Consider the following 20,159-nt stretch of genomic DNA (forward strand, 5'->3'; position numbering starts at 1 on the left):
ATATGACAAACAGACAAAACCCCTTTTCATCCCAAACAATGTCAAACAATGTCCGCTCTGTCTCGCGTTCTGTACACCTTGAGCCTGATTTATACACCGTCCACATAATGGTGTTGCTCATCAAAACAACAAATTTACATAAATGAATCAATGCGACACCTTTATGCAATATCGGGCTTTACACATTAAACGTATCTTTTTCGTGGTCTACTGCATGTTGTCTGCATACTTATATACCAATATTTAAACAATCCAGTTCCAGGTGGGCTCGATTCTGACTCCTGAATCCAAACAACCCAAGGGCTCTGGGGGAACCATGGCTATTTAAGGTGTTTTAGTACAGCCCCAGCTGTCAGAGGAGGTCTACGGAGTGAGGGGCTGGCTGCGAGCCCTCACTGTTTGGATTTGGGAGGTAACATAGTATACCCTACCAATGAGTGTATACACTTCCATCGTGGGTGGGAAATGATAAAGCTCAACCGGATAAATAATATAGCTAAGGGAAATGGTCACGGATGTTGTGGTTGATTGGGTTGAAGGCTGTCCATGTAGATGGAGGGTCAAGATTCTTCCTCCTTAGTCACCCCCCCCCCCCCCAAAAAAACAAATAAAACAAAACAAAAAAGTTTTGAGAGGTGTGGGATCCATGCTGCCAAAGTCCAGGTTCTTTTCTTTGCCACTGTCCCCACATTGTATCATTCCCATACTGTTGATATTGCCAGTGTCCCCCACCAGCAAGGACATTAATGCTTGTGGGTGTATGTGTACTTTACTCCTTAAACTGTTTGTCTGTCTAGATCCTTGAATCACAAAGTTTGGTTCATCACACAAGCCCCCGAGCCCTCAGGATTGAGATATAGTGCCTCGAGAGTTTGTATCTGGAAGTAATGGGATCAGTCCCCACAACACCCAATGGGTCCATTCAGAAGCATTAAAATGTCAACCCTCCAGCTCTCTCTCTCTCTCTCTCTCGCTGTTAGGCGTTTTATGATAGGAGTGTCATTCATATGCCTAAGATGGAACCCGGGCATGTCCCCCTCCATTTGTGAGCCTTTGAGGAGGAGCCTGTGCCATTCCCATCACTCATCAGTCCTGTAGGATATTGTTTCCTTTTCAACCCATGGAAATATACCCCTCAAACCACATCCACATACTAGAGACATCCACCTCTCCATTCTCTTCAAGGGAATGAAGAGGGGATGTTCAACTGTATTCAGTTTATCACAGAGTCTGTGTATAAGCTTCAACGCCCTCCCTTTCCCACAGCCTTTCCCAAGTCCCCTTGTTTTACTAGATCCTTTTCCCCTCTTCCCCGCCCCTTTCCTGGGTCCTCCTCCCGGCCTTCTCCTTCTCTCCCGTCCCGTCGTCGTCGTGGTCCCCCCCGCCCCAGGCCAGCCGCGGGGTCCTGCCCGGCGGGCGGAGGGGTTCGCGGCGCTAGAGCGAGGTGATCTGTGTGAGCTCCGTGTTGGAGTTCCCCGTGCCGACGCCGCCCCCCAGGCTGTCCCCTCTTCTCGCCCGGCAGCGGTCGTACTCGTCGTCGTCCGCCCCCGACAGCCCGCCGACCAGGGGCAGCTCCACGCCTAGTCACGCGGGGTTGGGCGTCCCTCCTCCTCCGCCGCCCCCTCCACCGCCTCCTCCGCTCCTGTCCCCGCGGCTCCCGCCGTAGTCGCTGGCCCCGTCCGCCCCGCCGCCGCCCATGACGGCCTTGCAGCCGTAGGCGGCCGCCACCTCGCGGGCGATGCTCCGCATGCGGCCGGACTGCTTCCCTGATCCGTCCGGGCGGAACGGCGGCATCGGGTGGCAGAACTCCCGGAAGCAGCGCTTGAAGTTCTCGTCCAGGAAGGCGTAGAGGACCGGGTTGAGGCTGCTGTTGACGTAGCCCAGGGCGATGCAGAAGTGCATGAGCACCACGGTGAACAGGCTGCCCAGGTTGAAGCCCAGCGCCTGGGCCAGCGCCATGATCTGCACGGGCGTCCAGCACACCACGAAGGCCGCCACCACCACCAGCACCATGCGGGTGATGCGGCGGAGGTTGCGGTCCTTCTCCTTGGAGCCGGAGAGGATGCGCACGTTGCGGAGGCGCTTCACCATCAGGCTGTAGCAGATGCTGATGATGGCGACGGGGATGAGGAAGGAGAACATGAACACGCACGTGCCAAACACGGCGTCCCAGTAGCTGCGGGGGTGCGGTAGGGCCACGATGCACTCGGGCACACCTATACAGGAAGACATGGTGAGATACAAGTGTTAAGCATCGCTAGGTAGGTATGTGTACTGTAAGTATATGGAGAAAGACGTTGATGTATAGAATAGATAGTATGAAGGGAAACTATAAGTGGAGCTATGGCAGCACTTTTCTTTAACTATAATGTCTGGTATAGTGTCTCAAGGTCTGGAGGTAGGAGAGGACAAGTTAATGGAGTGGAGTTCTGTGCATAAGCTTAAGACATTAAGTGTAATCTAACCCATGCAGATTTACAACCATAAAGATTCATTGTGTACATTGTGTGTGTGTGTGTGTGTGTGTGTGTGTGTGTGTGTGTGTGTGTGTGTGTGTGTGTGTGTGTGTGTGTGTGTGTGTGTGTGTGTGTGTGTGTGCGACTGTGCGTGCTACAAAATGTACACATCCTAGCATGAATGAAATGTCTATAGGTCATGTAATGTGACAGAGTATAGGACAGGCATCTACAAGCGCGTCACTAGGACCCGAGTTTGAATTCCGGTCATGCCTTGCATGCAGTCTCCCTTCTAGGTGCCTTATTCCTGTCTCTCTTTAGTCTTTACTGTCTAATCTAAAGAAAATACAAATAAAGAATGAACTAGATAAAGTGTTCCTCGGAGCACATGATTCCTGTAACAGTACACACCACATCTTGTTTAGCGCCTTTGCTCCCAGTGGGAACTACCCATTACCCTGTCAGGCAAGTGCCTGGTCCAACCCTCCCAAGAGAGAACACACAACATGCCTGAGATACAGTAAGCGCCAGTGGAGTACAGTACAAATACTGTGTTAGTTTTCATACTAGGACATTAATAAGAAATGTGTCTTAAATGTACTCCACTACATTGAGATTTAGACAGACATGATCGATTCTTCGGCTACATTTGAAAGGAATTGGAAATGTAATAACTGATAAAATACAGGAGCGTATACCTGCCATTTTTGTTCCATTCCTAAGCCATAAATGCTGCTGCTCTGACTAATCACTGGTCTGTCTGTCTAATCACTAATCAGCACAACTGATGATATTTCTAATGTGATAAATCTGTTCTCAAATCTTCTATTAATAGCTAGGTGTGCTGTCATGCTCATTTCAGCACAGCTGGAGAGCCAGTGGTACCACCAGAGGGGGTGGTACCACTGGGTGGTACCACCAGAGGGGGTGGTACCACTGGTTCCTTGTACCAGTGGTACAAGGAACCTCAGACTGTGCTAGAACATAGCTGCAACAGAATAACAAAAAGATGAAGACCAAAACGATAATACCAAACTCCGCCCCTGGCATTTGTATTATTAGAGATGTAAAGGAAAATGCCACAGCGCAGCAAAAACAGTATTGCCCTCTCCAGCTCAGTAAAGGACATAGAAATAAAGTAAAATTCGTACACACGCACGCACGCACGCACGCACGCGCGCGCACACACACACACACACACACACACACACACACACACACACACACACACACACACACACACACACACACACACACACACACACACACACACACACACACACACACAGCATATTACTGTTAGTGTGTTGAACGGTGAATATCAGTTCTCTCTACCTGTCTTTTATGTCTTTCTTGTATCTTAGCTCTCTCTCTTCTTTTCTCTTGCCACCATTTCCCCTTCCCTCCATATCTCTGACCTCTGTCTCTTTCATTACTTCCTTTTCTTTTCTTTTTTTTGTACATGTCATCTTTCCCAAATCTGTCAATAAGATTGAAATCTTTGTTCAATTTCTAATTTCCGCTGTCTTTTCTTTCCCCATGGTGATTGCCACTACCCCCCAACCCCCACCCCTTTCTCTCTCTCTCTCTCTCTCTCTCTCTCTCTCTCTCTCTCTCTCTCTCTCTCAGCTGGACTGGTCCCTGAACACAGATGCCTGCATGCTGAGGAGGCTTGGGTCCTTGTGTGCAATAAAATGCAGCATATGTTTCACCAAGTGTCCGCATTCATGCTGCGGTCTGCTAGGGAGGCAGCGAGACTGACAAGCATGCTAAGCGGTTCGCTAAGCTGGTGAAGAGGGCTTGGCTCAGTGCTTGGCAGGAGGCTGGACACACTGGGGACTGCTGTGGAGAGGTGTACATGGAAGGCGCATGGCCATAATGGACGACGTTAGTCATGCCCTGGCTTCACAACATCCTGGCAGGCCAGAGCAGCAGCCGTAGCACACTGCTTCACTAAAGTTATTGATTTAATCTTTCACTTATAACGTTTCAAACCGTTCCACACGAATGTATTTTTTTACAAACTTCACAAAACATAATGTTTTTGTCCAAGAGTCTGCCGCCTGACACTGACGCAGGCACTGGAAATGTCCCGGAATTGTTTTTATTTATTAATTTTAAATACTTAAATACTTTAAAAAATGTTATACTAACTTTTAACGGGCGGCAACCCCTTTTGGTGTTTTAAACATTTTTATAATTTAGCTATTGAAAAATAGCAGATCTACAAGCTCATAGCGTGCCACCGAGTGGCGCGCTACGAGCTTGTAGGTCTGCTATTTTTGAAAAATCCTGAAAATATTTATTTCAGAAAACTGGAGGATTTAGAAGATTTTTATTTAATTTTTAGAGGTCAGGCCTGCCAATTACTGTATATCCTCCCCACACACATTCTGTGTGTTCTCATCTTATCCCACTGACTCACCTGTCAGTGAGGAGCCCCCACTGCAAGGACATAAAGCCTTTGTCCTCCTTTGTCCTCCCCCTGACAGGTGCCGCCCCATGCGGCCCCTTCCCTCTCCCCGAATACAGGCCAATTCTGTTCGCATGCTGCGCTCGACAAAGCCAGAACCGAACCGACAACCTCTGTGGTGGTGGGCAGGCACTTTACCACTGCGCCACCCGAGTGCAACACACACCATTTCTGAACACGTTATAGCTTCTATACAAAAATCCCTGCAGCATAACAGTTCTGTATACTGAGCTAGTATAAGATGTGCTGCCAAAAATGCTAAATTAAATGGATTTTAAACAGTGTGACCTTATGAATTTGTCATGTTGCCAAGGTGAGCCATGGGGTTACGTGTGAATTGATGACTATAGGGCGTAGTGGAACATTTAGATTTTCACTCCAGATCCAGATGGCATACAAAGACAAGTGAACCCAGTCCCCCATATGGTTCATCCCATGGCTAGGGGGGACGCAGCGTAGGGGTGTCATGGTGGATGCTTGGGGAGCTAGGGATCTCCAATGCTCTCGATATTCTGCTGTGCCTATAGCAGGGTTTGGAAGCTGCAGCCTGCAGTCCATTCCTTGATTGTTGTCCATCCAGGGTGACCTCTTCTTCGCTTTCCCTCTACTGTCCCCTCTAGGACAGTCTTTGACAGGAACATACTGTAGTATTATAGTATATAACCATACCAGGCCGTTTGCCACATTTGACTGTTTAGAGTAGAGGCTCATGCAGCAGGGTGGTAACTATAGCTCTTGATGCAATCATTTGTCCGTTGTTCTTCATAATGCTGTCGTGAAGAAACCTTCACTCCAAAATGTTTATTTTTCAGAAAATGCGCACCCAGGGCAAGGAAGGACACGGCACAGGCAGCTTTCTTAAGTAGACTCTCTCCTCTCAGTTCAGGGAATAATTCACAATAATATTACTTTACACAGGAATAGCAGATAGTTCTCCACTGTCCGGACAGAGGTTCTCTCCTGAGTGTTTGTGGAGATGACTGATTTATCCTGTTGTGCCTTGATTAAGTCCATGATGCACAACAGGTGCGCAGCCACACCCAGGTCTGAGTCCAGTTCTAGTTTGACTAAGGTGTGACTGCTTAAATCAGTCATCCTCCATCTCACATTTTCCTGGAAATGAAGAAAACCTTATATTTTGTCTCATCAAAGTTGGTGTTGTGACCTTATATTGTCAATTACTTGCACGAGAGGGGGAGAGGTGGTGGAGTTTTCATAGACAGTTTGAGGGTCCAATGGAGTTAACAGGTTTTGTCCGAACCAATACTTTCCATTGGTTCAATATTTTCTTTAACCAACACACTGATGTAAATGGTGCTCAATAGCACTGATTTATGCAAAAAAAAAAAAAAAAAAACTCAAAAATGTAGTTTTTGGTGGTTTCCTCCTGACAGCAACAATATGATCTTTCTGTTGCACTTGGTTTGGAAGGACGTACAGTGTCATGTGCACAGGTGTCCACAGTGAGTGTCCAGCTCCCACAACCATTTTAGAGTGGAGATTAACAAGTGACTTGTAATGTCTGACCTTCACCGGGAAGCTGATGTTGTTGGTTCTCCATGCGCTGGCATAAACAACAGACACCCGGGATTAAAAAGAGGAATACCCTTAATTTATGTTGTGCCAATATGTTTCGACAAGGTCAAAACATGTTGGCAGTTGCCTTTAAAATAAATAAAGGCTATTCCTCTTTTTTAATCCAGAGTGCCCGGATCCTCTGTTGTTTTTTCAATGTCTTGTCCCGTTTGATCCGTGAGGTCACCATATACTCTTTTTGTTTACTATACAGTAGTTACCTCCTGTGAGCACCTGGTTGTTGTTGTTTTCTTTCAACCACTCTTTATTGTTGGAAAAACAAGTGCACAGGTTAACAAATTAGACTAGTCTAATATGCATTGCAAGGTTATGAAATGGATTGCGATGAAAGGATACATGGGAACCTATTTCTCCTGCTAGGCTAACATGTCTCCACTCATCTCCACCTCAAGGACTGCAAATTGACCAGCCATCCATCTAACTGTGTGTGTGTGTGTGTGTGTGTGTGTGTGTGTGTGTGTGTGTGTGTGTGTGTGTGTGTGTGTGTGTGTGTGCACATATACATGACAGGGCGCATGAGTGCGTACATGTCTGCTATAAGTGCCCATCCATCAAACCAGACCCTCTACATGACTATATAGATCTGTAATAAATGGCTGCAAACTGTCAGGAACGGCACTGTAGAGTGTGTGTGTGTGAGTGTGTGAGAGAGAGAGAGAGACTGAGAGAGAGAGAGAGAGAGAGAGAGAGAGAGAGAGCGTGCTTGCTTGCTTTTGTTGCCACTGTTGCAAATATTGCTCGCTCAGAGTGGGACAGTGACGGGTATCTGCGTAATTGCGACTGTAGGTCGCAGTTTACTATGAAAATTTCCCGTCAGTCAGTCGGTCGCTCACACCTCCATATATGGTCACACCTCGTGTCATCACGCTTCCATATATGGTCACGCCTCGTGACATCACACTGACCTCATCAAATCCTGGATAGCCATACATGGACTGGATAATCACCTAGATCTGCATATATGGAGCCGGCCAGCAACCGACAATCTAGATCTCCATCTATGGAGCTGACCTGTTCTGACATTCCATATGTTGACCCTTCCCCACCCGTACCTACTCTTCGATGTCTCCCTTTTGACTGATACCTGTCCATTCAAACTCTAGACGGGCCTGCCCCAACGTTATTAATTATAGTATAGCCGCAGGCGCGGGCCTGGCAGCCGGCGAAAACTACAGTTCTCAAAAGGCCCGGAAATTAAGGCCCGGCACTACCTGGGAACCTGATCAAACCCTGTACACTCAAGACACTGCCCCCGCTGCCACCCTTAGATCTCCATGGAGCTGACTTGATCTGACATTGTTGACATGTTGATCTGACCTCATCAAACCCTGTACACTCAAGTGTACAGAGTCTCGTGATAACCAGTGATTGCCCACGAGTCACACCTGCAAATGAGCCAAGTTGGTACAACACATGGATCTCCATATGTGGAGCTGACTCTCATCACCTGGATCTCCATATATTAAGATCACAACACTGACCTCATCAAACCCTGGATAGCCATACATGGTTTGACATACTAGATCTGCATATATGGAGCCGGGCCAGCAACTCACTGACACCACATTAATATTTTAACTCCTGCTTCTCAGCTGTGCCGTATTAAGAAGCTCTGTTATTTCAGCCCAACCTCGCCCCTTTCTGGCAAGGTCGCTTCTCGACCTCAGGGCGTCTTACTGGCGATATGCTATACTATACTAATAAAATTGAATGGAATTGAAATTGAATTGTGTGCACTAGTCCTTACCCGTTCTGATATATTTCAACTTGTATAATATATTTGTGTGTGTGTGTGTGTGTGTGTGTGTTTTTTTTATGAATAAAAACAGCAGTATAACATTAAAGTATTCTTCCAAATGCATGGTAGGGAAACGTTTTCATGGCAAGAGCAAGGACCGCAGCATTTACACTTATTAGCCCACAGAGCCCCATTTGAAAAGTATCAAGGACCCCCAGTTTGACATGCACCTATATATGGACAGTCGCACAGATCCAATTTGCAGGTGGATTTGCGTCCATAACGGTTTCAATTGTGAGCTTTGGCTTGAGAGAACTCATGGCTTTTGCAACCTGTGATGTTGTGAGCTTGTAGATTAGCTGTTTTCACCGGAGCGTGCGCTGTAGCCACTTCACGCTGTGTGTGTGTGTGGCTTATGTTCAAGACAGTTGTATCTCGTGTTGTGTTTATAGCGAACTGAAAGCGGCCACGCGATGACGCACGCGCACACATACGCACGTGCGCACTCACAGCTTAAGTAGTTTACACACACACACAACCTCCGTGTTGGCTGGGGGCGGTGTGAAAAAGGGTAGGTGCGTGGAAGAATGCGCTAGGGTCCTTGAGGCTGTTCTTCGTGGCATGTTGTTTGTTGTATGTAGTAATTGTGTCGATGCGTAGGCTACTGTTGGGTCCGAGTTGTTTTCCTCGTCTGATGCATAGGTCTGATGATGCCTGCCTGGGGGCGGTGTGAAAAAGGGGAAGTGCATTGGAGAATGCAAGGCGAATGTTGCGGCGGAAACTGTGTCCCAGTATTAATCTGTGTCCTCCCAACATGCATTTCACTGGTGATTTGCGGGGAGATGAGATGCGCCCAATTCACTAATAAATTAATTAATAATCATTAATGTGTCAAATCGATATATGCATATGGTCAATGCCTGTGTGAAAAGTGGGAGTGATTGGTGCAGGCAGTAAGGAGGTACGGCACTGTTTCTGACAGACACACGGACAGACATTCGGTTAATTATAGTAGGATGTATGATAGACACACACGCACGCACACTTCTACAGGCTAATAGTGACAACAGATGTTTGGCTGGACTGCAACACTGTAGCCAGCCCTATGAATGTCTTTGACTGACTGAATCACAGAGTGACTGAATAAGTTACGCCATTGATTAACCAACTGGCCTAACAATGTACTATACCAAATCGCAGAGCAACCGTCCCTCCAGAGTCCAGACTATGAGATGTCATCTCCCCAGGCTTTAGAATATACCCTATTTAAGAGATTTATGTTGCCTTTCAGTGAAAATAACACTCAGAAAATGATGTGCAATGACCCACTATTCATCTCCTCTGATACGGTCTCATGCCTCCATCTGTACTGGTAGTCTCATCCCTACATCTGGGTAGTAAGTCATTGAGCTTGTTGACATTTACAAGTCCTTCCAACATTCTCAGCACTTATTCCTTACCGTTATCTTTGGACACTCTCCACGTCTCTCTCTCTTTCTCTCACGCTCACACAGCTTAACCCTCTCCTGATTGTATGAAAATTGGCAACCCGAGTGAAATTGTATTTTATTTTTAATGTTTTAGATTGTTTATTTATATAAGAGAGAACGAAACAGGGACACCCAAGTTATTTAATACTAATAGTTGTGCAATATTGTGCAGAACCCCGCAGGTCATGTCACAAATGTCCTCTGGCAGGTACAGCAGTGTCCCCCTGCTGGTACAGCAGTGTCCCCCCTGCTGGTACAGCAGTGTCCCCCTACTGGTACAGCAGTGTCCCCCCTGCTGGTACAGCAGTGTCATCCTGCTGGTACAGCAGTGTCCCCCCTACTGGTACAGCAGTGTCCCCCTACTGGTACAGCAGTGTCCCCCTGCTGGTACAGCAGTGTCCCCCTACTGGTACAGCAGTGTCATCCTGCTGGTACAGCAGTGTCCCCCCTACTGGTACAGCAGTGTCCCCCTGCTGGTACAGCAGTGTCATCCTGCTGGTACAGCAGTGTCCCCCCTACTGGTACAGCAGTGTCCCCCTACTGGTACAGCAGTGTCCCCCTGCTGGTACAGCAGTGTCCCCCTACTGGTACAGCAGTGTCATCCTGCTGGTACAGCAGTGTCCCCCCTACTGGTACAGCAGTGTCCCCCTGCTGGTACAGCAGTGTCCCCCTACTGGTACAGCAGTGTCATCCTGCTGGTACAGCAGTGTCCCCCCTACTGGTACAGCAGTGTCCCCCCTACTGGTACAGCAGTGTCCCCCTACTGGTACAGCAGTGTCATCCTGCTGGTACAGCAGTGTCCCCCCTACTGGTACAGCAGTGTCCCCCCTGCTGGTACAGCAGTGTCCCCCCTGCTGGTACAGCAGTGTCCCCCTACTGGTACAGCAGTGTCCCCCCTGCTGGTACAGCAGTGTCCCCCTACTGGTACAGCAGTGTCCCCCCTGCTGGTACAGCAGTGTCCCCCCTGCTGGTACAGCAGTGTCCCCCTACTGGTACAGCAGTGTCCCCCCTACTGGTACAGCAGTACCCCCCCTGCTGGTACAGCAGTGTCCCCCTACTGGTACAGCAGTGTCCCCCCTGCTGGTACAGCAGTGTCCCCCTACTGGTACAGCAGTGTCCCCCCTGCTGGTACAGCAGTGTCCCCCCTGCTGGTACAGCAGTGTCCCCCCTGCTGGTACAGCAGTGTCCCCCCTACTGGTACAGCAGTACCCCCCCTGCTGGTACAGCAGTGTCCCCCTACTGGTACAGCAGTGTCCCCCCTGCTGGTACAGCAGTGTCCCCCTACTGGTACAGCAGTGTCCCCCCTACTGGTACAGCAGTGTCCCCCCTACTGGTACAGCAGTGTCCCCCTGCTGGTACAGCAGTGTCCCCCTGCTGGTACAGCAGTGTCCCCCCTACTGGTACAGCAGTGTCCCCCTGCTGGTACAGCAGTGTCATCCTGCTGGTACAGCAGTGTCCCCCCTACTGGTACAGCAGTGTCCCCCTACTGGTACAGCAGTGTCCCCCTGCTGATGGTACAGCAGTGTCCCCCCTGCTGGTACAGCAGTGTCCCCCCTGCTGGTACAGCAGTGTCCCCCCTGCTGGTACAGCAGTGTCCCCCCTGCTGGTACAGCAGTGTCCCCCCTGCTGGTACAGCAGTGTCCCCCTGCTGGTACAGCAGTGTCCCCCTGCTGGTACAGCAGTGTCCCCCCTACTGGTACAGCAGTGTCATCCTGCTGGTACAGCAGTGTCCCCCCTACTGGTACAGCAGTGTCCCCCCTGCTGGTACAGCAGTGTCCCCCTGCTGGTACAGCAGTGTCCCCCTACTGGTACAGCAGTGTCCCCCCTACTGGTACAGCAGTGTCCCCCCTGCTGGTACAGCAGTGTCCCCCTGCTGGTACAGCAGTGTCCCCCCTGCTGGTACAGCAGTGTCCCCCTGCTGGTACAGCAGTGTCCCCCCTGCTGGTACAGCAGTGTCCCCCTACTGGTACAGCAGTGTCCCCCTACTGGTACAGCAGTGTCCCCCTGCTGGTACAGCAGTGTCCCCCTGCTGGTACAGCAGTGTCCCCCTGCTGGTACAGCAGTGTCCCCCTACTGGTACAGCAGTGTCCCCCCTACTGGTACAGCAGTGTCCCCCTGCTGGTACAGCAGTGTCCCCCCTACTGGTACAGCAGTGTCCCCCTGCTGGTACAGCAGTGTCCCCCTGCTGGTACAGCAGTGTCCCCCTGCTGGTACAGCAGTGTCCCCCCTGCTGGTACAGCAGTGTCCCCCTACTGGTACAGCAGTGTCCCCCCTACTGGTACAGCAGTGTCCCCCCTACTGGTACAGCAGTGTCCCCCCTGCTGGTACAGCAGTGTCCCCCCTGCTGGTACAGCAGTGTCCCCCCTGCTGGTACAGCAGTGTCCCCCCTGCTGGTACAGCAGTGTCCCCCTACTGGTACAGCAGTGTCCCCCCTACTGGTACAGCAGTGTGTCCCCTACTGGTACAGCAGTGTGTCCCCTACTGGTACAGCAGTGTCCCCCTACTGGTACAGCAGTGTCCCCCTACTGGTACAGCAGTGTCCCCCTACTGGTACAGCAGTGTCCCCCCTACTGGTACAGCAGTGTCCCCCCTACTGGTACAGCAGTGTCCCCCTACTGGTACAGCAGTGTCCCCCCTGCTGGTACAGCAGTGTCCCCCTGCTGATTGCCCGTCGAAGCACTCCACGCCCACCATGGTCCGTGTCCGTTGCACCTGCACTCCTGCTCTGTTGCAGGGTTTTCCAGTGGGTCAGTATAGGGGTGTAATGAATCCAATACATTTTTAACAGCGATACGATACCTATTACGATACATGGTTGACGATATGATTGGTTCATAAATGGCGATGCGATACGATTCAACAATTTAAAATCGATATAGTAACTGTTTAGAAAATAAACAGTACTATAGCTATTTGTGCTATTTTAAAATGTTTTAAAATAGTAAGAAAATGGCAAATAAGTGGGTAAGCGGTAAGGGGTGGCGCAAGATCTATATCTGTGTGAAATATGTTGATAGTGCAGGTTTTTAAAGGGCAAAATGGATAAATATGGATATAGATAAATAAACACAGTGATTCTCGGGCAAATACATAGACATTATATTTGAACACATACAGTACAGTATGGACAAACCCGCATCTTGAGATGAACACAGAGAATACACACATTTATCGATTTATATTGGATGGAAAATAAATTAAATATTTTTCTTCTTAAAATTGATAATTACAACACACAAGTACTTAGTTTTGATACAATTGATTATATGCATTGCAAAACAATTCGATACAAATTATTTGCATTGCAAAACGATACGATATGATACAAACCTTTGCCACTACATTAAGCTTTCCAACACTGCCTGGCATCATTCTAATGATGTGTCAGAAACCGCGTACATGAGCTGAACTATATATATATATATGCTATATAGATGCACGCCGCGGTACAAAGTCATGTCATGAAGACAAACTGACCAAAATCGAAATCCACATTTTAGCACACGCCCTCCATTACCCCACTGGCCTTCTTTGCAGAAGGCAACAGTTCTTGAATCATTCATGAAGCTGCAGGCAGTTTTTTCACCTTTCTGTGTAAATGTCCTTGGTTCCAGTGATGTGCTGAGCTATTTTCACAACCCACTGCAGTGCAGATCTACATTTCATATATCCTCATCTCATCTCTCAGTCAAATGTAAAATGCATGCAGCTGAGCAGGCTGTTCAGCTCAGAGCCAAACGTTTTTATCATGTTCTACAGAAACTGAGAGCTTATTTTAGGCCACACACTGTAGTTATGCTTAGTTTAGAGTGCTTAGTTTTCGGGACCCACTGGGAACATTTTTCCCATAGAGATTTACAAAAATATCATATTATATCAATTATTCTAAGCCTAGAATCAAGACATCCAGGATCCTGGTGATAAAACCTTTGATTTTGTGCAAAACAATAATTTAATATTTAATTATACGATATACTACATTTAATAACATTTGTTTAGCATTGTTCATTTAACTTTTTCACAGAATCAAATGTTTTATGAGAGAGAGAGAGAGCGAGTGCATTTTCCCGACAACGGCATCAGAGTACGACACTCTACCCCAAACCCTAAACCTATAACCCTAACCGCAAGCACGACGCAACACATGGCATCAGCCGCGGAAACACCCGCGGCAGGCGGTAGTGTTTCTCGGCAGCGTCAGTACGACACTCTACCCCAAACCCTTACCCTATACCCTATAACTGCAAGCACGACGCAGCGCATGTCGGACCAACGCACTGCCGCGGAAGCGAGCGGCAGTCGAGTGTCATAATCCCCCGGCAGATGCCGGCCCTCCCCCGATTGGCAGCGTTGCGTCTCATTGCCGTTGCTGGAGAATGCACTCGCTGCTTCTGGGTTTTATGTTCATCATGACTCACCAGGATCCTGGATTTGCTTGATTCTATAGGCTTAAAATATTTTGTATAAATATTTTTGTAAATCTCTATGGGAAAATTGAGAAAACCACGCCCACTGCTATGCTCTATGGGGCAACGCAGTTCAGATTGATATGAGAAGACTGCTAAACACTAAACAAGGCAGCAAGGTACGAAATAAGCACAAGTGAACTGCCCAGCATAACGGGATGGCACTTGAGTGTGTGAGACAACAGGTTGTTGCATTCATTTCCAAAAATAAAAATGTCTAATAAGCCAGTTAACCCATTTAGACCTGAGGACGATTCTACAAATGCCTTCTAAAATTCATTCATATTAAAAGATTTGTGCCACATTTACACGATTTTTCTAAAATAGCAGACCTACAAGCTTGTAGCGCGCCACTTGGTGGCGCGCTATGAGCTTGTAGATCTGCTATTTTTCAATAGCTAAATTATAACATAATGTTTAAAACACCGAAAGGGGTTCCCATAAAATAAATAATACATTTATATTATTTTGCAATAAACACAATAGGTCAACACAAGTTCAAGACACAAAGATTATTAATATTATGTTTTACCAAAAATAAAAACTAGTATGGGAAGCCGATCTTTTATTTTCAGGGCATAGCAGTAACATTATGTAATGTGTTACTATAGCTGGGATTGCTTTTATTGAGTCAAGAAGCTTAATGACTTACTACCCAGATGGAGGGATGAGACTACCAGATGGAGGCATGTTGCACATCATTTCTATTGTATATCCGAAGACTGTTACAAAATCTGCAGTCACTATTTGCCTGTAGAAGGCACGCACGCACACACACACACACACACAAGCGCACCAGCTTGCTAAAGATGACAATAGTGACAGGACAGCAAGGTGCCGATTATACCTTTCCTTCCGGCCAGTATGCCCTTTGGGCGGGACATTTGACCCCAATTACTGAGTGTGTCATGCTGCCGCTGTCTCGTAGCTGTCAGGTTATGATAGTACTCTGTCCACTGTCTGTTTGTATAAGGAGGAGGAGAGGAGAGGAGAGGAGAGGAGAGGAGAGGAGAGGAGAGGAGAGGAGAGGAGAGGAGAGGAGAGGAGAGGAGAGGAGAGGAGAGGAGAGGAGAGGAGAGGAGAGGAGAGGAGAGGAGAGGAGATAAAAGTGTTGATAGGATTAGTCTACAGCTGGAAGCTAGCACTGGATCAATACCAAACCACTAGACCAGCACACAGCTGCTGGCTGCAATGTATTACCTATACTCTATTTAGCAGTTAAATAGTGTAGTGTGTGCATGCAGTGCTTGACTAGGCGTAGTACGTGTTGACCCCAAGCCCTGGAATATAATGCTTCACCATAAAAAGGAATTGGAATTGTGTTGCTTTTACTGTAAATACCTGGATCCCCGGCTAATAAGTCTTGCACTCGTTGGCATTGTGTCTCTGTCTGTCATACGGTGCACACACTGTCCAGGGCGCTGTTGAATGATCATTGTCTAAAGTCTAAAGTCATAAACACTACTGGGACTCAAAATGTTTAGAGCACCCGAAGTGGTTTATTGTTCTCTGTCTCTGTCTCAGCATTGAAGTTACATTGAATTATACTTACGTTATGAATTGAGTCGGTAAGGTTACTAAGGTATAATTTAATAGCATAATGGGAGCTTGTTTTTTGTAAACGTCAGTCTTTGGTTAGGATTAAGTTTAAGTTTGTTTGTTAGGTTTAGGCAGAGGGTTTTGTGGTGTTCAGCTCAGGTTCAAGTACTTTTGTTTGTTTCTCTGGGTTGCCCCATATAGCCACTTTTTGTTATTGTATAATCTAATTATATTTCTATCTTAAATTAATGTAACTTCGGCTCGAGCTGAGTGCTCGGCCCCTGTTTGTTAATTTGGTTGGAAACCCATTAAACTATCATACTAGTAGTACGTCATGGTTGTCTAGAAGAATATAGATATATTTAAATATTTATTCCATGCAGTTATTTATTACATTTTGTATTCTTCTAACGAAAATACCTTGTTGAAATACGGTGAATAAACTACAGTTCACTTTCCTTTCCAGCCTTGTTGCATTCTTTAAACAACCCCTAGACCAAAGGGAATGTAACACATTCACTAAACTCACCCCACTTAGCCGTCATTTTTGAGTGGTGCAACCACTCCAAGGAACAGCAATGTTCCCAATGTCTATGTCCCTATGTTTGGAGTACCATCCATCCATCCATCTTCAACCGCTTATCCGTAGTCGGGTCGCGGGGGCAACAGCTCCACCAGAGTGCTCCAGACTTCCCTCTCCAGAGCAACATTAGTGACTTCCTCCTGGGGGATTCCGAGACGTTCCAAGGCCAGTGAGTCGATGTGTTTCCTCCAACTGCGCCTTGGTCTGCCCCGGGGTCTCCTCCCAGTGGGACAGAGATGCCCGAGAGGCATCCTAACCAGAATGACCACCTAAACTGGCTCCTTTCCAGGCGAAGGAGCAGCGGTTCTACTCGGAGGGCTGTATTTTGCGTGTCTTAAGTACCAGGTCTTATTACCTAACTTGAGTAAACTAAAGACCTGGAGGGCGTGATCAATGCTCTTTGGCCACTCAGAATAGCCAAATGGTATTGATCACGCCTCCAGGTCTTTAGTTTACTCAAGTTAGGGAATAAGACCTGGTACTTAAGACACGCAAAATGCAGCCCAATAGTCTGAGTCTCTCTCGTGTGAATGAACTTCTCACCCTATCTCTAAGGGAGATGCCAGCCACCCGTCGGAGAAAACTCATTTCGGCCGCTTGCATTCGCGACCTTATAGGGGCAAAAGTGGCGCTGTTGTGTTAAACGGAGATAAACAGAGAGAGAGAGAGATAGTGTTGCACTGTTGGAGTGTGCATGAGAGAGACAGAGAGAGAGTGTTCTAACCAGGAGTTTAGTAATGTTAGGCTGTACTTGGATCAGTTGGTTAAACTAGCGGACATTGCAGTCTTATACTGTACTGCACTGGGATCAGTTCGTTGAATTGAGTTGGTTGAATAGATTTTTTCATTTTTGAGTGGTGCAACCACTCCAAGGAACAGCAATGTCCCTATATGTCCACGTGTACACGTGTCCCTATATGTTTAGAGTACCAGTAGGGGCAAAAGTGGTGCTGTTGTGCTAGAAACAGAGAGAGAGAGATAGTGTGGCACTGTTGACTGCTAATTACAGAGAGAGAGAGAGAAATAGAGAGAGAGGGAGAGGGAGAGGGGGAGGGGGAGAGAGAGGGAGAGGTGAGTGCTAATTCCCCCAAACAGTAACTCTGTGTGTGGAACCGCGGACATTTTCAGATCCGCGGAACGCAGCGAATCAGGTTGGAACCCAGGCTAAATAAGTCGTAACACTCTATAACTGCCGTAGCACTCTATAACTAAAAATGAACAAAAAAACTATGTTTTATTTCCTCTCTGAGCAGGAGATCTTCCCAGGCAGCAGCAGCCTGTCTAGCTTACAAACAATAATCAGAATGCCCAACTCTAACAAGGTCACCCTCGCTGTGACGCTGACGTGAAGTGCAAATCAGCATTAGAAAACCCATGTGCGCAAATGTCACCATTCAGAATGTCTAAGAGAGAGAGAGAGAGAGAGAGAGAGAGAGAGAGAGAGAGAAAGGGAGGGGTGGGGTGGGGTGGGGTGAAGAGAGGGGAGGGGAGGCAGACAGAGAAGTACAGATAACAGACCAAATCCGATAAAGCGAAAATAAAAAAGTGGAGGAATGAGATTGAGAGAGAGAGAGAGAGAGAGAGAGAGAGAGAGAGAGAGAGAGAGACTAGGAGGAGAACAACATACTGAGATAGAGTTGGAGAGAGGAGGAGCAAGAGTGATGTAAGCTAAACCTTAGCTTCATTAACTTACCAAATGTTGAGAGACTAATGAAGGGAAAATAATGAGATGAGAAAGAAAGAGAGCGGTAGAGAAAGGTATCGTAAGGTCGTAAGACCGTAAGGCTATGAAGAAATATAGAACTGGGCATTACGGGCAACGGATATGGGATCTCTTAAAGGCAATGGCACGTGGACTGGTGACTGGTTTCATTATTGTAACGCCCAAACCACACCTGTGCATAATATAAGAGTACCGGCGGTGTTTTAGGGATTTAGACAGGTAACCAAAATACCAACTTTAGTAGGGGGAACACCCCTTCCCCACTGCTAAATCCCAAATCTGTATTTAGAAAAGATCAGACGAAAATGGAGCCCCCTGTCTCCTATGTGTCTCTGAGCCGATCGAACCACACACAGAGGGCACAGGAGACACGGAGAAGACACGCTGTCTTTCATGTGTGACTGTCTGAGGCAAAAGACAGTAGAACATGACAGTGTGTTGACATGTTGACATGTTGACATGCGCACGCCGTGTGTGTGTGTGTGTGTGTGTGTGTACATACTGTTATGCTCTGGTTCTACTTCGACATCTCCCAACACCATGGCTGGCACCCCGAAGGCCGATGCCAACACCCACACACAGATGTTCACTACCTGCATGTGCACACACACACACACACACACACACACACACACACACACACACACACACACACACACCCTCACACACACACACACACACACACACACACACACACACACACACACACACACACACACACACACACACACACACACACACACACACCTATAAATAAACATTGGCTGGTAGCAAGGACAATATAAGTATATGCCAAAAGTAAAAAAAAAAAAAAGGAAGAAGAAGTAGATGTTGGTAAAATATCTCAGTAAGATACACAAAGACCTATAGTTGCTGAATAGAGCACCAAAGTCTGACATCACTTTCAGTAGAGGGCGCCAGTACACAGGTTCATGTATTTTTTTAGTTGCATTGAAATCCCCATAGGGGTATTTTAGATCGCTTCATATAAGAACACGTGTTTGAAAAATAAACCGATCATCTCGGCCTTTCTGTCAGGGGGGTGGCTGTGTGTCGTTAATGATGTCCATTAATATTTGATACAGCCAGTTTCTGGAGAAAATGGAATTAATGTGGCCGCAAAAGCCTTGAAACTACATATGAAGGCAATGTCGCTGCTAATATACGTCATGCCCAGCTGTCAACACATTGCGTTCCTGAGATTCCTCATTGACGTAAGCTCAGCTGGTGGTGACTCGTACTAACCACGAAACATTAAATATCAATAAAATAAAAATAAACGTAATTAACATTCAGTTTCTGTTGTGCGACGGGCAGATGCAGCCACCCGCCTACCCGGAAATGTAGTCTCTGGGTTGTTTGACTCATTTCTAACGCTTATTTTGTTACTCTTTGGGTATATTTGTACATTTCCACCTTCAGTCGATGCTTCATATCCATATGAGTGAAAAGGCCGGGATGATCGGTTAATTTTTCAAACGCAGTTCTTATATGAAGAGATCTAAAATCCCCCTATGGGGATTTCAATGCAAATAAAAAATACATGAACCTGGGGACTGACGCCCTCTACTGACAATGACGTCAGGACTTCGGCGATCTATAGTGGCTCATCACTGTGAGCATATAATCACATAATGGCATAAATAGATACTGTGTCAGGGATCCGAGAAGTCCCTGGACATCTACAGTTTGAATTATAGTATGTTGGAGGTGTTCTGATGCCTACTTTCTTGGGGGCTATTCAAAAATGTGTTTCTTCAAGGTTTGGGAACTCCGGGTACAGCTCGATTGTCCTCACCTTGGCTTTATGAGGTGTCCTCATGTCCAGGGCTTTGACCGGATGACAGACGGCCACATAGCGGTCCATGCTCATCACCGTGAGGGTGAAGGTGCTGGTGAACATGTTGTAGTAGTCTATGGACACCACAGCCTTACACAGAGCATTACCAAATGGCCAGAAACCCAGGAACACATCAGTACCCTGGTAAGAGACGTACACAATACAATCCTGCTTGTTAATTTCACTTGAGGATGTACAAATGTAACCAAATGGACCTGTAAAGGCCTATTCATAGTACATTCATATAGTTTTAGG

General features: G+C 47.2%; 1 protein-coding gene across 1 annotated transcript in view; it reads right to left on the reverse strand.

The window, feature by feature from the left end:
- Nucleotides 1–1,584: 1,584 nt before the first annotated feature.
- oprl1 (opiate receptor-like 1) overlaps nucleotides 1,585–20,159 on the reverse strand; it is a gene marked incomplete at its 3' end in the record, with an annotated part of 67,600 nt that continues 49,025 nt past the window's right edge. Inside the window, exons 3-5 of the mRNA XM_083769660.1 lie at nucleotides 19,863–20,045; nucleotides 18,567–18,657; nucleotides 1,585–2,216 (exon numbers count right to left, since the gene is read on the reverse strand). Of these exons, the coding sequence (XP_083625786.1) occupies nucleotides 1,585–2,216; nucleotides 18,567–18,657; nucleotides 19,863–20,045 (906 nt within the window). The remainder of the gene's footprint in view (nucleotides 2,217–18,566; nucleotides 18,658–19,862; nucleotides 20,046–20,159) is intronic.

Source organism: Protomyctophum parallelum, assembly GCF_964188405.1.
Source record: "Protomyctophum parallelum genome assembly, chromosome: 7".
In the NCBI taxonomy this organism is placed as follows: Eukaryota; Metazoa; Chordata; class Actinopteri; order Myctophiformes; family Myctophidae; genus Protomyctophum; species Protomyctophum parallelum.